This window comes from Acromyrmex echinatior, chromosome 2, assembly GCF_024713525.1.
Source record: "Acromyrmex echinatior isolate Ae372 chromosome 2, ASM2471352v2, whole genome shotgun sequence".
In the NCBI taxonomy this organism is placed as follows: domain Eukaryota; kingdom Metazoa; phylum Arthropoda; class Insecta; order Hymenoptera; family Formicidae; genus Acromyrmex; species Acromyrmex echinatior.
Genome location: NC_141853.1, coordinates 8,984,496 through 9,001,840, shown reverse-complemented (window position 1 = coordinate 9,001,840; position 17,345 = coordinate 8,984,496). Strand labels below are relative to the sequence as shown.

The following is a 17,345-nucleotide window of genomic DNA, read 5'->3' as shown; positions in this document are numbered from 1 at the left end:
CTTTGAGTCGTAATGTATTACTGCGTTATATGCCGCTGATAATCGAGCAGCGTCCTGTTACCAACGAGCTACATTGGCGTGGCCAAGCTAAATCCAATATATATAGAGAGAATGAAAATATATTTTATGTAATAATATTTAGAGCATGATTTGATAGCGATACATAGACAAGAATGCAAATCGTATACGATGACAAGAGATGATCGATTAATTATTAGAGAACATGATATTTCTTTTTCTCCGACAATTTATTAGCTTTTAATATATATTATAATTTTACGATCACTATATATATTTAAAACATGGAACATATAAAGTAGAATTTTCTAATAAATTATTAATTATTACTCATATTTTATTAAACCTTAACTGTATATATGTATGTACAATGCTAAAATTACATGTTTCTTAATGAATCATTCATTATATTTAACTGCTGATAAAATGAAATAAAAATATTGCAAATAGGAATTTCCAATAACGTAATATATTCAATTGTCATTGCATCACATTGGCAGAGAAACAATTTTAAATTTTAACTTACAATATACATATAATTTATTGCAGATTTTTTTTTGCAAATGGTTATTACAGTAAATTCTCTCTATTGTTTTCTAATTTTTTGTTAGATGTATATTTATATAACTGTACGATTATTATAATTTTTCATTTTTTATATTTTTATTATTACTTAACATTTTATATAGAAGTTTTATAAATATAGCAAATTCGCCGCGTGAAATAAATTAAATATTGTTTGTATTTTTAGCTTCATAAGCAACGACCTTGAGTATTATGCAACTTTGTTATGTAGCGTTTATGTGAATAACAATAAACCAAGAGGAACGAATTCCAACTTGCATCTTTTGTCGTTGCAACGATTATGCGTATCTATAAGAAAGCCGGATTCTTATATTTAAAACCGTCGTAAGTCTAAAATACTAATAAATCTTAAAATATCATAAATCAATCACCGAGCCTCTATAACAGCATGTTAAAATATTATTTAAGACGATCTTGAAATAAGAACTGACTATAAATACCAGCGACGATTTCATCATCAGCTTTCGTCACTTGTTATAACCAGAGTTATCCTCGGTATTTATTTATTTTCATTTGTACTACATTAGATTCAGAAACAAAAATGTATACATGATTACACATGATTATAAAAACAATCGCTCTTGATTGGTACTTAAGTGGCGCGATTAAATAAAACTGCTGCGTACAAATTAATTTATGTAAGACTTCTAAACGACGCCAATGGGATCGACCAGAATGTGAAGGTCATTTCGGTCAAGCAGGGGCTCGTCGCGTTCGACCAATCGGCAATGGCCACCGTGGAACGCCTTTCAGTCAAGAATGTACTGGCTCGCATGGTAACAGCGGATTGCACGGGACTGCGCGAGTGAAGAGTCGAATAACGTTGAATTCTTTTGACGTTAGATTACATCGAAGGTGCTAAAAGACACGTGAGAGAAAGCACGTGATTGTGACATTATCATGAAGAAAGGGAAAACATAATAAAAATAATTGAATTATGTAGCATAAAAATTTATTTTTTAATATATATATTATATTATAGAATAATAACTTTTATATGAATATAATACTTACCGATAAAATTAAAATTTTTTTATTTCCTCACTTCATAAATTTGAAATTTTTTATTTACATAAAGAAAAACTAGCTATTTAATAAAATATTTTTTAAAAAGTAAGGTATGTTAAAGTGATTTCCTTTCTATTCCGCATTCGGTATTTAGTTATACATACACGCGCGCGCGCGCACACACACACACACACACACACACACATGTGTGTGTGTGTGTTGTGTGTGTGTATCTGATTACATCTTTGAATCTAATTACAATTTTTAAATAATTAATATGTTCATTATATTTGTAATACAGTAACTATTGAAACGTCGAGAAATAAAAAATTGGAAATTTATATATATATATATATATGAGACATAATAGTTATTAAGATTTCATTAATATTTTTGCAGGCAAGAAAAGGAAGAAGCAGAGAGAAATATTTTTAACTTTTTTAGAATTTCATAAAATTTATTTAAATAATTAATTGATTGAAAAGTGCCTTATATATTAGAAATAAAATAATTTAGATTGTAGTTTTTATAATTAATATTTAAATTTTTACAATTTCACTTTTAAATCTTTCGCCTTATGTTATTTAACATTTGTATCAATGTTTTGAAAGTCTTAGAAACAAAAATATTTTAAAAAATTAATATTAATAAATATATTGATATTGCAAATTGTTTATGGTCTACTATATTATAGCATTGAGCAGTTTTTCTTCTTATTAATATATTTGAAAATTTTATAGTTTAAATTTATTATTTCTTTCTTATCATCACTCTGTAAATGAAGGAGATTATGTTCTCCTCACTCGATATTTTCAGTTTTTAAAATCCTATTCACTCATCATTATGTTGGATAGTGACGTCAGTAATGTTGAGTGAACAGAAGCCTTAATTTTAATTTTTTCCTTTTTTTATATTTTCTTGAGTTTTTCTTTTACATAGTTCATAATAATAAATATTTTTTAAGGTCGATTATGTATAATAAGGCAAATATTTTATTTTATCGTACAACTGATAAAATGTGTATCGAAAACGATAACGTTATAATTATGCTCAAAGTATAATCATATACGAGATAAAAATACGTGAGCGAAAATATATAAAAGATATGAAAAAAGCAACTATATTTTAAGAATATAAACATTTTTTTTGTATACATAAAATCCTATATTTTCATTTTCGTCAATTGTTAATTTAATCAATAAAAATGAAGATCGTATTACTTGTATATGCTAATTATCATATATTATTTTATTGACATCACATTCCCTTATCCACATCAAACGTGAATGTTTAAAAGAATATTTATTCTTTTAAAATACATTTATGATACAAATCGAATTTTAATATTTATGAATAAATTTTTCTCGCGCGAATAAATATTATTTCAAGAATTAGTATGAGCTAAAAATTTGCAAAAAACCTTAAAAGCTTATTCACATTAACGAGTTTTGTAAATAGATTCTTTATTATACGTAATAAATTTACAATATGTAAAATCCTGCATATGTATGCTATGATCAATTTTTGGATATTACACATACAAGTTTGTCAATATGTTTGTTTAATCAGATCACGCTGTAAAAAATTCGAATTTCTATTATATGCAGAATAATTTTTAATCTATAACATAATGTAAAATATGATAGATTTTCTATTAGCTTCCTTACAACTTTATAATGTAATTACTTAAATATATGGCGAATATGATTGGACAAATCTGTTTGACATACTAACTGCAAACAATAAAAGCGATTTTAAACATCCTCAAAAAAAAAACTTTATTTATCATTTAGCTACTCTCATAATATCTATAATTTTGATATATCACACATTCCTTTTAATAAACATTGTGTAATAATTTTAATTACTGAAAAGATTATATGGCTGAAAATATAATATGAATAGTTCGATGCGTAATCATCAAATATATATATAACGTTCCTTAATCATGCGTAAATTAAACTGCAATAGAAATTGGAAGATTCACAAATTTCAAATTAAATTATGCAATAATCTCGAGTGTACAAAAAATATAATATAATGAAAAAATATACATCTTAAATATACACAAAATATTAGCTATTACAAAATCACGCTTTCGCCTTTTGTCACTTTGCAATATTCCTGACCTCTTTTTACATACATTAATGATATATCTAAAAGTATAATAAACTCCTTATCAAAATTAAGCATTTTTGTATATACTTCCATATATATGGATCTACATACATATTTCACATTTATTCAGATTATTTGTCTTAAAATAATATAACGTAACCCTGTTCGAATAGTACTGATTTAAACAATAAGATAATTAGGTGCAGCAGTTTAGTTGCATAAATTCATCGATGTAGTGCTATGTAATAAAATATATATTTAATTCAGTATAATGTAAATTATTTTTGGAAATATTTTCATTTAGTTAGTTCATTTAATGTCTTACTGTATTTAATTACTTTTCATTTCTATTATTTAAATATTTATTAGTTTACATAAAGTAAACATTACGATGTATAACTCGTATAACATTTGTAATAAAAATATCACATATCTTTCATTAAGAATACTATTTTATCAACTGTGACAAACTGTTATAAAATAATGTAAAAATATCTATGTTAAATTTTAAATTTTCAAGTACGAAATTATATCATGAATAAAATACTATGCACACATATATCATACATATCATATATCATATCTCTCTCTTTCTCTTTTTCTCCTCCGTAATATTTAAATATATTGTATATATTTGTCATACAAAAGTATTATTTAATTTTTGTTTTAGTAATCTTGATATTTCTTTTTGATATTTTTTTTTCTATATGAATAGTACATTTTACAAAAAGTATACCCGGAAAGTAATGCAACAAATTTATTCTTTCAATTCTATGTTATTAAATAAAAATAATATCTTAAGGAAGTAAATAACGCGAATAATGTGCTAATAATATATAACATGATAATAATAAATTTATTACAATTAAACGTACAAATTTGATATTTTACAAGACCGATAAGTATACACAAGAAAAAATACGTGTAAAGACGTCAACAATACTGTTGTTGTAATAACCGACTGTAATAAAACAAAAATAAGAATATAATGAAAATAGAAATAAGAAAAGCGTAGTAAAGAAATAAAATAATAGTAAAAAATAACTTGTAAAGATCGTAGAATAAACTATGAAAAGAAAGATAGAAATCGAGCGATAGAGTTGAAATTAGGAGAATAAAGAAGATCGAACATTTAAAAGCAACGAATTAAAATATTTAATCGCAGTATAGCAGAATATGTCACAGAATTTTCTGACTTGATTGTAATGAATAGAATAGTTTTAATAACGAGCATTTAAAATGGTACTAAAATGAAATTCAGAGTTGAAAAGAACATGCTGCGTTCCAAAATATATTGATTACTGAAAATCTATAGATTATCTAAATTATGTAATTGTAATGCATATGCAAATTATAAGTTTTCAGTATGTCAATATATTTTCCAAGACATCAGGAGTAAACAGAACAGGCTCATTTTTAATTACTTAGTAGATCATCGGTCCAATAATAATATATAAGTATCAAGGCCAATTAGGGATAATATCGAAAGATATGTTCGTCACTATTTCGTCTTACGAATTTAATAACAAAATTAATCATAAATTTGTAACTTAGTCTATAAATTAGAAAAAGTTAGCTAAGGAAACAGAAGTTACTCTAATCCTGAGAGAAACGAAAAGAGATATTAGTGCTACTAGTACTATTACTACAAAATTACTATTATTACTACTATTATTACTACTATTATTACTATTAATAGTAATATTAATAATAATAATAAATTACGAATGAAAAAGATTTGTTACATTACTTTCTGGATGTTCTTCGTAATATTGTTTTACCAAATTATTTCAATATTATAATTCAAGTAACAATTAAATATATATCTCAATATCTAAAGTTCTAAATAATCGAATGTTAACCCTTTTTGATAAATCGAAAATATAATATTACAAAAGTTCACAAATGGAATGTATATATAATGATATGATTGGAACGTATATGTAATATGATGTTATTTAGAAAAATAAAATTAGGTCTACTGGTTAAGTTATTTTAACTATGGCTTTTCATAAATTTAGTAAGATAATAAAAATATTGCTTGGGTGGAACATTCTATACAAGTAGTAATGGGCATTCAAATTTCCTTTGTAAGAACTTTGAATCAATTATAAATATACAGATTCAAATTATGAATTATTTTGAATTATTATTTAAAAAGAAAAGTTTATAAAAAAAACTTTCCTTTAAAAGTATTTAAATATCAAAATTAACATTTAAAATAATAAAAATTAATATATTAGGTGTTGGAATTAATTCGTAGCGTTTTTTAATGAAAGAATGTTATTTATTTCACATGAGCATTAAAAAATACATTAATGAAAGTACTTCCCATCACTTGTAAAACGCTACGAATTAATTCCAACACCTAATAGAATGGTCGATAATGAAGATTATCTTTTGTAAATATGTACAGCAGAATAAACTGAATCAGAAGATCCTGTACCATTTTGCAATTTTCGCAATAGTTAACAAGAAATTAATTACTGAAGATCATCGAATAAATCCGCTCAGTGCCTACCGTCAAATGCATCTGGCGAGTTCGACCGCTCAACATCGTAGATTATTGAACATGCTAAGAGTACAAGCAGCAATGAGGCAAAAAACACTTCTCTTCACATTGAGTGATTATTTCTTGCTACATGTTTACATTTAGCGATAGGAGTGAATACGCGCTCATTTAGCGATTTTTAGTAATTAATATCTTATTAACTATTACAAAACAGTATAGAACTCTTCGACTCAGCGTAGCCCATTTTACTTGTTTTCGAAAAGTAATCCGATTACTACCAGACACCTTGTATATATTTATTTCTTACATATAGATCTGCGTTTTGAATAATATAATAAACAATAAATGATTTGATATGTCTAAAGCCCATTAATACTAATAATAAATAGTGCTTTATAATGACAAGTTAATCGTTGCAATAGTGCTAACTGTAAAGGCACTTGGTGAATACGTATTTTATGTATATAAATATTTCAAAATTATAATTATCCGTTATAACATTAAAACAATGTTTGATTTTACAACTGTAAATCAAACATTGGCAGTGCCAATAATTGAAGAATAATGTTATATTGTCTTTTAAAAACGCAGCCTTGTCAAATTATTAAAATAATACATATAAAACAATACTCTGGAATGTAGTAAACTATTTTCAAAATAATACTTACAAGCTTCGGTCCGATTGGAATGTCATAACTCGAATAATAATTGGTAATGATCATGACTCGGACTTTCCTATTTAATATTTTCTAAAGTATAGCTATAAATTTTTTTTCATATATTACATATGTATATTAGACATAACCGAAAGGATTCGCTTATATATATATTAATGTTCGAAGTTTTATATAGAAACCTAAAAATTGTGAATAACATTATTCTCTTTGGTTTCAGAAAAGAAAGATGCCAATTTCAATACTTTTAAAATTAAAAATCCTCAATATTACATGGTACTCCAAATTCGTACGTATGAGAATTTTCATTAATATTTCATTATTCAATCGGTCATGTCTATCGCAAAAAAAAAAGATAAAAACTTAAAAACTCTCTATATGAGGATGGCAGAAATAATTCACAAATTGCCAAAAGCTGCCCTCAGAGAATAAGTAGTTCAATGATTGTCGAGAATATTCTAGTAATGAAATGTCTGCCTAACATTCTAGCTTACGAAAATGTAATCTCGTTAACAATTTGTGTGTCTGGCGCCTCTCATTAATGGAATCAAGATACTAGGACTTTGAGCTTGCCTAAGGAATGAATGTTGTAATAATTCAGCTGCCGTGGCTCGTTGCGCTGGATCACGTACGAGCATTCGCTCAAGGAAGCCTTGAAGGCGTGGACTAACCTGAAAATAAAGAAAATATTTTGTTCATTTTTTGAATTTGGAATATACAGTTGTTTGCTGATATGATAATTCTAATATTTGTGCCAAATTAATAAGAAAATGATCTTACTTTATGAAAATTTTTTAGTTTTGGTGGTGGCATATCCCTGATGCGTCTCATAGCTTGTAGAGGTGGTTCATTGAAAAATGGTGGCTCACCGTCGATCATTTCAATAATCATTATTCCTAACGACCAGATATCCACTTCAGGTCCATATGGCAACCTATAATTGAAACAATCATTTTAGTTATTTGCCAAAAAATTGAAATAATTAAGATATTTGAGATACATCATTCCAAATATTGAAATATTTTATTCTAAATTTTTTGAAAGAATGCAAGATTTTACAAAAAAATTAAAAAATAAATAGAAAAAGTACATTTCTCATGTATTTCATATATCTATTATTCTCATTACACATCTGTAATTTACTTTTTCTATAATTTGAATAATAAAGCATAAATTTAATAATTTATATTACTTAATTTAAAAAATAAACAGAATACCTTGAAATAACTTCAGGACTCATCCAGTACGGAGTTCCTACGAGAGATTTTCGCTTTGGTAATTCTTGAGAAACTTGAGCACAGAAGCCAAAATCTGACAGCTTTACTCTGCCATCCGCCGTAAGTAATATTGAATCAGACTTAATGTCCCTGTGTATAACACCTTGCGAGTGTAAATATGCCAGTGGTTTAAGACACTGAGAACACACTGTAGCTATCTGACTCTCATCCATTCTTGAATGTGTTACAATATCGGTTAGCGCACCACCCTCTAGATACTCCATAACGACCCATAATTCATCGTCTACCAAGAAACTATTATACATCTCAACTATATTTGGGTGATGGTAGTCTCTCATAATAACGACTTCATTAAAAAGTAATTCGCGTCTTTGTTGTTTCCTTAAATCCATTTTCTTGACTGCAACCTGACGGTTTGTACTCTTATCTGTAGCTATGCATACAGTTCCTGTGCTGCCTTCACCAATCTTCAGGAAATTCTCCAAATTTTCTCTTGGATCACCTTGGCTTACCTAAATATAAAATAAGATGAATAAATGCCATTGTGAAAGTTAAAATTCTAGACTGCAAACTTGTTTATTTTATTTAATTGCAACTCATAATAGCAATAATATAATTGAATTAGAACCATTCATCTATAGACTATATTGTAAAAAATAAAGATATTTTGAAGATATTTTTTACATAAAAAAAATTATATCACGATTAATTGTAATATACTCTATTGTGCAACGAATAAATTTATTTTTTGGTATTAATATAAATTTTACACATACCACCATTTGTAAAGCAGCTCGAAACTGTTCATGTGTAAGTCTCTGCTCTGTTTGTTTATTGGTATTGTTCGAACTTGCACTAACTGCTAAGTTCCCTGAGGAAACAGCACTTTTCAAATTCTGATTTTGATCTGGAGTAGAACTAGTTCCTGATACTGCAGACGGTATGTTAGGCTTTGATAAATTATGCATTGATTGGGACGTTTCCATCGGCTTCTTCAAATGTGATTGGAGATTAGATGGATTCTCAGACATATATGCCTGAGAATATTTATTAATATTATGTGAACTCAGTTGACTCAGAGGTCGTTGGGAAGCTATTGAACCCACTGGCGAAATTTTTGGCTGTAATTTGTATAATAAGACATTTTGGCCAGCTTGATGTTCCCTCGATGGATCTATAGTCGAACCCTATAAACCAAATAATATTACTATACAATTGTATATACTCTAGAATATATATTTTGTTTTTTTTAAAGTCTAACAGAGACTAATATTTTAACTTTTGCATCTTGATAGAATGTGCTTATATTGTCTTTCCTGCCCAATTGAGTTAAAAGATTCAACATACGTAATTTTGTTAGATTATTAAGAAACAAAACTATATAATTACATATTATTAAGTTAATTTAAATGGTGATTATATATAAATATGCAAATGTTTTCAAATTGCTGGAATTTTAATGTCTCATATACATATATATATATAAATGTATACAATGAAATTGTATATGAGTTCAAATAATATTAATATTTCACATATACATATTATTCCTTTAGATAAAAGACATACATATATATATATATATATATATATATATATATATATCTTTTTCAATGTATGATATCTAATAATTATACTGTGATAATTACCTGTACATTGCCATTATAATGACCTGATGTCATAGCCATTTGCGAATTTAGTCTATGAAATTCTGTGTCAAGAAGTTGCGGGGTATTTGGACTTTGTACTGGAGCTTGCGAATTTACAATAGGACTTAAGTTTTGGAAATTTAAAGATAAGTTTGGTACATTTGATCCCGAGTGAGTTAAATTTGGCGAAGATTGCATATTAGGATTGAGATTTTGAAGATTTGGGAGCATGTTCTGCATACTGGAATTCAGTCCACTGCCAACATTCGGTGAATTTTGTCTTAGTTTATCGATGTAGTTATGTGGCTTGCCAAAGTTCGTAAAGCCCTGATTAACATTTGAAGGTACCTCTTGGCCTTCAGGGACGGATGGTGGAAGATTGCTGTTATGTCTGTAAAATAAGAAAATAAAAGAAAAAATTATGCTGTCATTAATCTCATTGATCTCATCAAAATATTTCTATAAATAAATAATGCAAGAATATCTAATGTACTTAAGATGCTTAATTTATTTCTATCAACTACAGAGATACTAGATATAGTTGTATGTTTACAGTGCCAGTCTTTATCAATAAAAATTTTGCTATACATTATGACATATATATACGTTTGTATCATTCTTTATATAAATCTACATATTTGATGCAACATAATAAATACATCTAAGAAAAAGCTAAATTACCTGTAATCTCTCCTGAGTCGCGGTGGACTCGAAGAACGAAGAGAATTGGAACGGGCGACTGTACTAGTCTTAGGCAAGCCATTCTCGACAGTTCTATCAGTGGCAAGTGGTCTGTTTATTCTAGGATCATTATGGCCTCTTACGATGGTCTTCAAGTCAAGGATCTCAGTAGGTGTGATCTCGCTTGGATCGACCAAGGGCAGTGGTCTGTTGGTAGACTTCAGAATCTGATTATTCCCGACTATGGAAGCCCATTGCAGCGGCAATCCAACGAACTTGCCCTCACGTTTATCAAATCCAGTATGCACTCTGTGCTCAAAGTTAGTTGGAGTGGAGATCTGTGGTTTCTTTTTCTTCTTGGTAAACATTATCCCTGCATTCAAAGCAACTCAAATTATTAAGATCGTGCCTATGAGACAAACGAATATTGTAACATAGTAATTTCACTGGCAATATCATCTAACAGCGACTGTTCTATTAACAATAAAAGTACGCGGTACGTTCTGCCTGTCAGAGGTGTATGCCACTTGCACACGCTTATCCCTTAACCACAGCCGCCCATGTATTCCGCGGATAGCTTCACTGGTCGAAAAGACTCTGTGACATGTGATTTGTACTACTATAGTATAAATCAAGCGTACAAGGCGCAGGAGTATCATGAAAATGTGTGAAAAGAGCGCGGGGCGAGAGAAGCCAAGTGACAGCAACGCCTACCGTGCGACGATACGATCTCTACGATGCAGCCCCGCTGAAGCTCACCAAGTTGGGATTAGTGAAATACGCGAGGACGTGCTCCTCGGACAGCTCAAGCAACTCGTGGAGTGGATGCGGAATGCAATGATGTCGAAACATAGGCGATGTCGCGCGTTAAAACACATAAATACGCCATTCATCCGCCTCAACAGGAACGACAGGTCGCACTTCGCACACCGGCGCTCCGCACGGTGAGCTTACGAATCTTTCGTGGCATTTAGTTCATGACAATTTGTTGAAACGTGCATGCGTCGCGGCGCAGGCGCGCGCGCGCGCGCAAGGTAAATGCGGCACCTGCGCGAGCGAGCGTGAAAACGGAGGCCGCACCACGGACGTACCGGAAACGAGCGGGATAGAATGCGGGAGAGAAAGTGATCGTGAGATCGTGATCGCGGAAAAGGAATAACCGCGTGGAAATTCATCGATCAAAGATCGCACGATGAGATCCAGCTCAGTGAAACTTGTATCTAGGATTATTAGCCTTTGAAGAATATATATGTACTCTTTTTTGAGGTCATAAAACTTAATAACTGATCATTAATTAAAATTTTATTTATTTATATAAAATTATATTAACAAGAATTAATTCATTATGTTAATAAGAATTATCAATAAAAATTATATTATAGAAATTTTATTTTTTAAATATCTGTATATAATGCATAAAAAAATTATAGTACCTCCTTCTAATCTAAATTAACGTGTTTCTATTTTTTTCATTCAAAATAAATGACGAATAAAGTAATAAAGAATACGGTTAAACAAAATAATGCAAAAAAGTTATTCCTATTATTTTCATTATTTAAAAATTATATTTTATAGAAATAAAAATATTTTTTAAACTTTTATTTTTATTAAAAGACTTTACTCTTTAGGATATTCAATATGACAAAAATAATAAATTGAACAAATAACTAAAATGGCTAAGATTAATTTAATAAACAATTATATTGTTAGTTTATTATGTTTTGATATTTATATTTGATATGTTTTTATTTTAAGTAAATATTGTATTTTATGAATCGAATGAAGTATATTACGAAAAATATTTTTAACTGTGTGTGTAATGTTATTAATGTATTTGCGCGCGCGCACACACACACCCACACACACACGCACACACACACACTTATATGAAAAGTAAGGTACTTTAATGAAGTATCCAAAAAAGGTATATAAAATCTGACCATGCCTTTCGCGTGGTGCATCTTGAATAATGCTGACACCGGGCAGTACTTAAACTTTAACGGCGCACATCTGAAATAGTTTTATTTCATCAAATGACATTTAATTATACCGTTTTGAATAGGTTTCAAGAGACGTCAGTTATAAGTTTTTGCAATAAAAGGATTCCTCTTTTTTATTTGAAAAAATCAAAATGACCTTGATATGGCATTCCTAAAATCGTTCAAGATCAAACCAATATCATCACATGATAGATAATTTGGTACTTTTATAAGAACAATTTTTTCCGAAAATATCGTCTTTCCGAATGTGTGTATATATATATATATATATATATATGTATATATATATATATATATTAGGTGTTGGAATTAATTCGTAGCGTTTTTAATGAAAGAATGTTATTTATTTCACATGAGCATTAAAAAATACATTAATGAAAGTACTTCCCATCACTTGTAAAACGCTACGAATTAATTCCAACACCTAATATATATACAATAAAAATATGAAAATTTATAATATTTTGATAGATGAGCATTATAAAATTAATGATGACCTCGTACAATTGACCCAGCGTATTAAAGTCTCGACACAGTTGGTTATTGTTCGGTCGATTTTATGGTTTAATTCTCGGTTAGTTAAGCGCGCACTAATTGAGATGACTTTCAACTTCAAGTAATGTGATTGAAGTTTTCGCTTAGAAACTTCTTTTAAAACGGATCACGTAAATGGAAATTAAATAAATTTGAATAAAAGTAAAGTAACTATTCTTTAGCAGAAGATAAAAATGAAAAAAATTGTTTTTTATAAATGTATTACTTCTTACGATAAGAGTACAAAATAGAAGAATACACTTACATTTTTTTAATGATTTTTTTTTATAATGTTTTGTCTTCAACTAGATAGACGCATAAAACTTTTGGTGTTTTTAATAAATAAAATGTTTCTTTTAAAATAAAACAGAATTTTTCTTCACGTTTCTTAATAAGGAAAGAGGTAAGGAAGAGAGAGAGAGAGAGAGAGAGAGAAAGAGAGAGAGAGAGAGAGAGGAATTTCACGTACACTATCCATATAACAACTAATTCCTAAGAATTACCATGTCACGATGAAAAAAAGTTTCTATAAGGATGCATCAATAATGTATCAACCCATGAACGCGATATTATTTTTTTTCTCAATTGTCTTTATTTTATCGAGCATGCAAAAACTTCGAAGTCAATGCCTTCTAGATCAATTTTCTTTTACCGAACACTGAGGGACACCGTAGTACATTAATCATATGAAATAGTCACTGCACTTATAATACGCAATATTTATTATGTATCGATTATTCTATAGACCCTATGTTTAATACGTGAATACGTCATGTCACGAATATGCGCGATGATACTCGACTAGTGGGGATGAAAATATTTTTTTTGACGAAGGAAAGTAGTACGTGACTGACCTTAGATATGGATGCTATTAGACATTCGGGATATACAGGTTCGTTATTGTTTTTAACTTTCATTAAAAAAACGTTTGTTTAATGCTTTGTTTGCTTAATAAGTGATAAAAAAAAACACTCATTATTTTGTTACATATTAATATATACATTTATACAAATTTATCATTTCATGAAATATGTAGATATATCTTATATGTATAAACTTTTAAACAATTTTTAAATAATTATTTTTGAATAATCTATATCTATTTATTGAAAAATTGTATCATTATTGTATATAATTTATGTTATAAGAAAAATGTAAAAAGTATGATTGGATATTCAATTTTTTTCAAGCCGAAGAAGATAAAACAACAGACAAATTTGAGATATTAAAAGAAATGTTTTATTTGTCTGAAATCATAGAAATATGTCCGATATGGTAGAATTAATGAATTTACACTTTGATAGTTAGATTTTGAATGGGCAGTAGAATTAAATCGCTATAGCCTGGAATTTATCGGACTTTGGCCAAAAATGAAAGAAACGACGCAAGAAAAATTAATGTCTAATGTACGAGTGTTACTGTTAATAATTATGGTAACTTTTTTTGGTGTAATTCCCTGCATACATTCTTTGATAAGAGTTTGGGGCGATTTAATGTCGATGACAGACAATTTACAATTCACTTTACCTTTAGTGTCGATGATAATGAAGCTCATCGTCATGTGGAGCAAAAAAGCTGGTAAATAAATCTCCCTTGTAGCATTTTGACACAGAAAAGAAGCTGAATCCCTAAAAACAGTATTAAAACATATCATTATATAATAATAACATTAAGTCTTTAATAATTATATTAGGTGTTGGAATTAATTCGTAGCGTTTTTTAATGAAAGAATGTTATTTATTTCACATGAGCATTAAAAAATACATTAATGAAAGTACTTCCCATCACTTGTAAAACGCTACGAATTAATTCCAACACCTAATAAATTATGAAAAAAATCGAGTAATATATATTTTTCTTATTTATATCTTATCTGTTTTATAATAATTATTAAATTTTGTATATTACTGTAAAGTTCTTATGTTATTATTATATTTATGTTATTATATTATTATTATATGTTATTTATTTATTATAATTTATGTTATTATAATTAATTGTTATATTTATTTGTTTGTAATCTATCTTTTAAGCTCTTGCGCCACTCTTGTACATGATTGCTAAAGATTGGCTAAAATTGAAGTCTGACGAAGAACGGAAGATCATGATAAGATGCGCACGGATTCCTCGCATGATCATAATCTGCGGATTTATCATAATGTTTGCGTCGTTTATTTTATTATTTATTCTTCCGTGCTTCGGAATTACCATGCGATACATAACAAACGTGACCGATCCGGGCAAACCATTGCCCCTGCAGACATATTATTTCTATGACACAGATACAAGTCCATACTTTGAACTTACATTCGTCGCACAAGGTGTTACTCTCATGGTGTCTGCCATGGGTTATACAGCGATTGACAGTCTCTTTGGATTGCTGATTTTCCATGTCTGCGGTCAATTAAAGAATCTTAAGGGTCGTTTAATGATAGGTTCTGAAAAACAATCAAATTTTGATCATGTTTTAGCAGACGCCATAATGGATCATGTACGCCTTATCAGGTTTCGTACATGATACTGTCATGATGAACACTTATTGTTTTATATAATAGCGCTAATTATTTCATAACGGCAGATCAAATAAAACTACACGATATAATTAATACATATATCTAATATATATATATATATTTTTTTTTAATTAAGAAAAATTATAACGCTTCTGAAACATAAACTCATAAAATTCTAAAATTTAATATTTTTAAGTCATGGTTAATAAGATATAATTATTATAACACAATTCATCATTTTGTATAATTGTTAATAAAAATTTTGTTTATTACAGATGTGTTAAAATCATTGAAAGTACATTTACTTTGATGCTTCTTGGATTATTCCTCTACTTCGGCACATTATTTAGTCTATATGGATTTTTACTAGTTACCGTAAGTCAACAACTTTTATATATATATATATATATATATATATATATATATATATATGTGTATATATTGTATGAACATAAAATGTCTTCAAATATTTTATGCGTTCTAAAAGAATATTAATTGTTATATGTTAATAATGTAATAATTACAGTTTTATTTCTTATTTATTTTATTATTAATTTTGTTTGTGTATATCCTTTATATACACAAACAAAATCAATAATAAAATAAATAAGAAATAAAATTGTAATTATTACATTATTAACATATAACAATTAATATTCTTTTAGTATTTCTTTTAGTATATTCCTTATATTAATTAATAATATAGGTTGTCACTGATGGACGTCATTTATCTTTCATAAGACTGTCATTCCTTGTAACAGTTGTTGCAAATATTTTTGCACATATGTGCTTGTATTGCGTGGTTGGAGAATGTCTAATAGCTCAAGTAAGTTAATTATTATTATCTTAGCAAATTTATACAAATACTTTCTTGCTGCAAAAATGTGATAAATATTTTAATTTAATCAAAAAAGTTATTGTAAGAATAGATGTACATTCTTGTTTTCATGATGAGTTTGAGTTATTATATCTGCAGAATTGAAATATGAAACAAAATAATAACTTCGATAACGTTAAATTATGTTTATATAATTAATTTTTTAAGATTTATAAATTTGTTCGAAATACATTTTCAATATTTAATAAGATTATATCGCATTATATAGTGCGAAGGTATCTATCAAGCTGTATGTGATTATCATTGGTATGAATTGGAACCAAAGCAAGCCAGAAATCTAATTTTATTGATGACTCGCGCAAACAAGTCACTTTACGTAACGGTTGGAAAAATTTTTCCTCTAACGATGAATGCTTTCTGCAGTGTAAGCATATGTTTAATACAAAATTTTTTAAAATATTTAATAATTTTTTAAAATAAAATCAGTTATTTTATTTCAAAAACTGCAATTTAATATTTATAATATCTTTTCGTAAAAATATTAAACCCTATGATACAATTTTTAAGACAGCTTATTTATTTTAGTTATTAAAAACATCAGGCGGTTATATATCGGTTTTGCTTGCACGACGTGATTAATTATATCATTAAATTATATTAATAATCATAGTGATAAAAACAATATAAATATTATTGATCTAGACACAAGTGCTGGACTAAACATTACTTGAAATATCTACTTACATCTAAAATGTGTTATATTTTATTTTACGTTATATATTGTTTTATGTATTTTATATTTTTCTATTTACATCATAATCGATGAGTTTTGCTCAGCACTATTATATGATTACTTACAATTATGTCGTAATTATAATTAATGTATTGTTTTTCAATATTGATATAAATACATAAATTATATATAATCTTCATATTTTTATATTTTTTTTATGAGACTTTTACTTGAAATAAAATAA

At 27.8% G+C, this 17,345-nt stretch overlaps 2 protein-coding genes across 4 annotated transcripts in view; one reads left to right on the top strand and one right to left on the bottom strand.

The window, feature by feature from the left end:
* Positions 1–3,057: 3,057 nt before the first annotated feature.
* Positions 3,058–17,345, bottom strand: part of mbt (serine/threonine-protein kinase PAK mbt) — a 52,295-nt gene continuing 38,007 nt past the window's right edge. The window contains exons 2-9 of one of the 3 annotated variants that reach the window (XM_087415608.1): positions 15,325–15,455; positions 14,545–14,645; positions 10,484–10,856; positions 9,803–10,193; positions 8,930–9,340; positions 8,133–8,665; positions 7,696–7,849; positions 3,058–7,586 (exon numbers count right to left, since the gene is read on the bottom strand). In XM_087415608.1, coding sequence (XP_087271734.1) covers positions 7,425–7,586; positions 7,696–7,849; positions 8,133–8,665; positions 8,930–9,340; positions 9,803–10,193; positions 10,484–10,856; positions 14,545–14,645; positions 15,325–15,326 — 2,127 coding nt within the window. In that variant the 5' untranslated portion in view covers positions 15,327–15,455 and the 3' untranslated portion in view covers positions 3,058–7,424. Of the gene's footprint in view, positions 7,587–7,695; positions 7,850–8,132; positions 8,666–8,929; positions 9,341–9,802; positions 10,194–10,483; positions 10,857–11,197; positions 11,388–14,544; positions 14,646–15,324; positions 15,456–17,345 lie in introns of those variants that run through there. The other 2 variants (XM_011059355.2, XM_011059354.2) reach the window with 2 other exon arrangements.
* Positions 10,863–17,300, top strand: LOC147910465 (odorant receptor 10-like). Its single transcript, XM_087416196.1, has 5 exons — positions 10,863–11,427; positions 15,806–15,905; positions 16,237–16,356; positions 16,637–16,792; positions 16,954–17,300. Exons 1-5 carry the CDS (start codon positions 11,141–11,143, stop codon positions 17,005–17,007), a joined length of 717 nt encoding a protein of 238 aa, XP_087272322.1. The 5' UTR covers positions 10,863–11,140; the 3' UTR covers positions 17,008–17,300.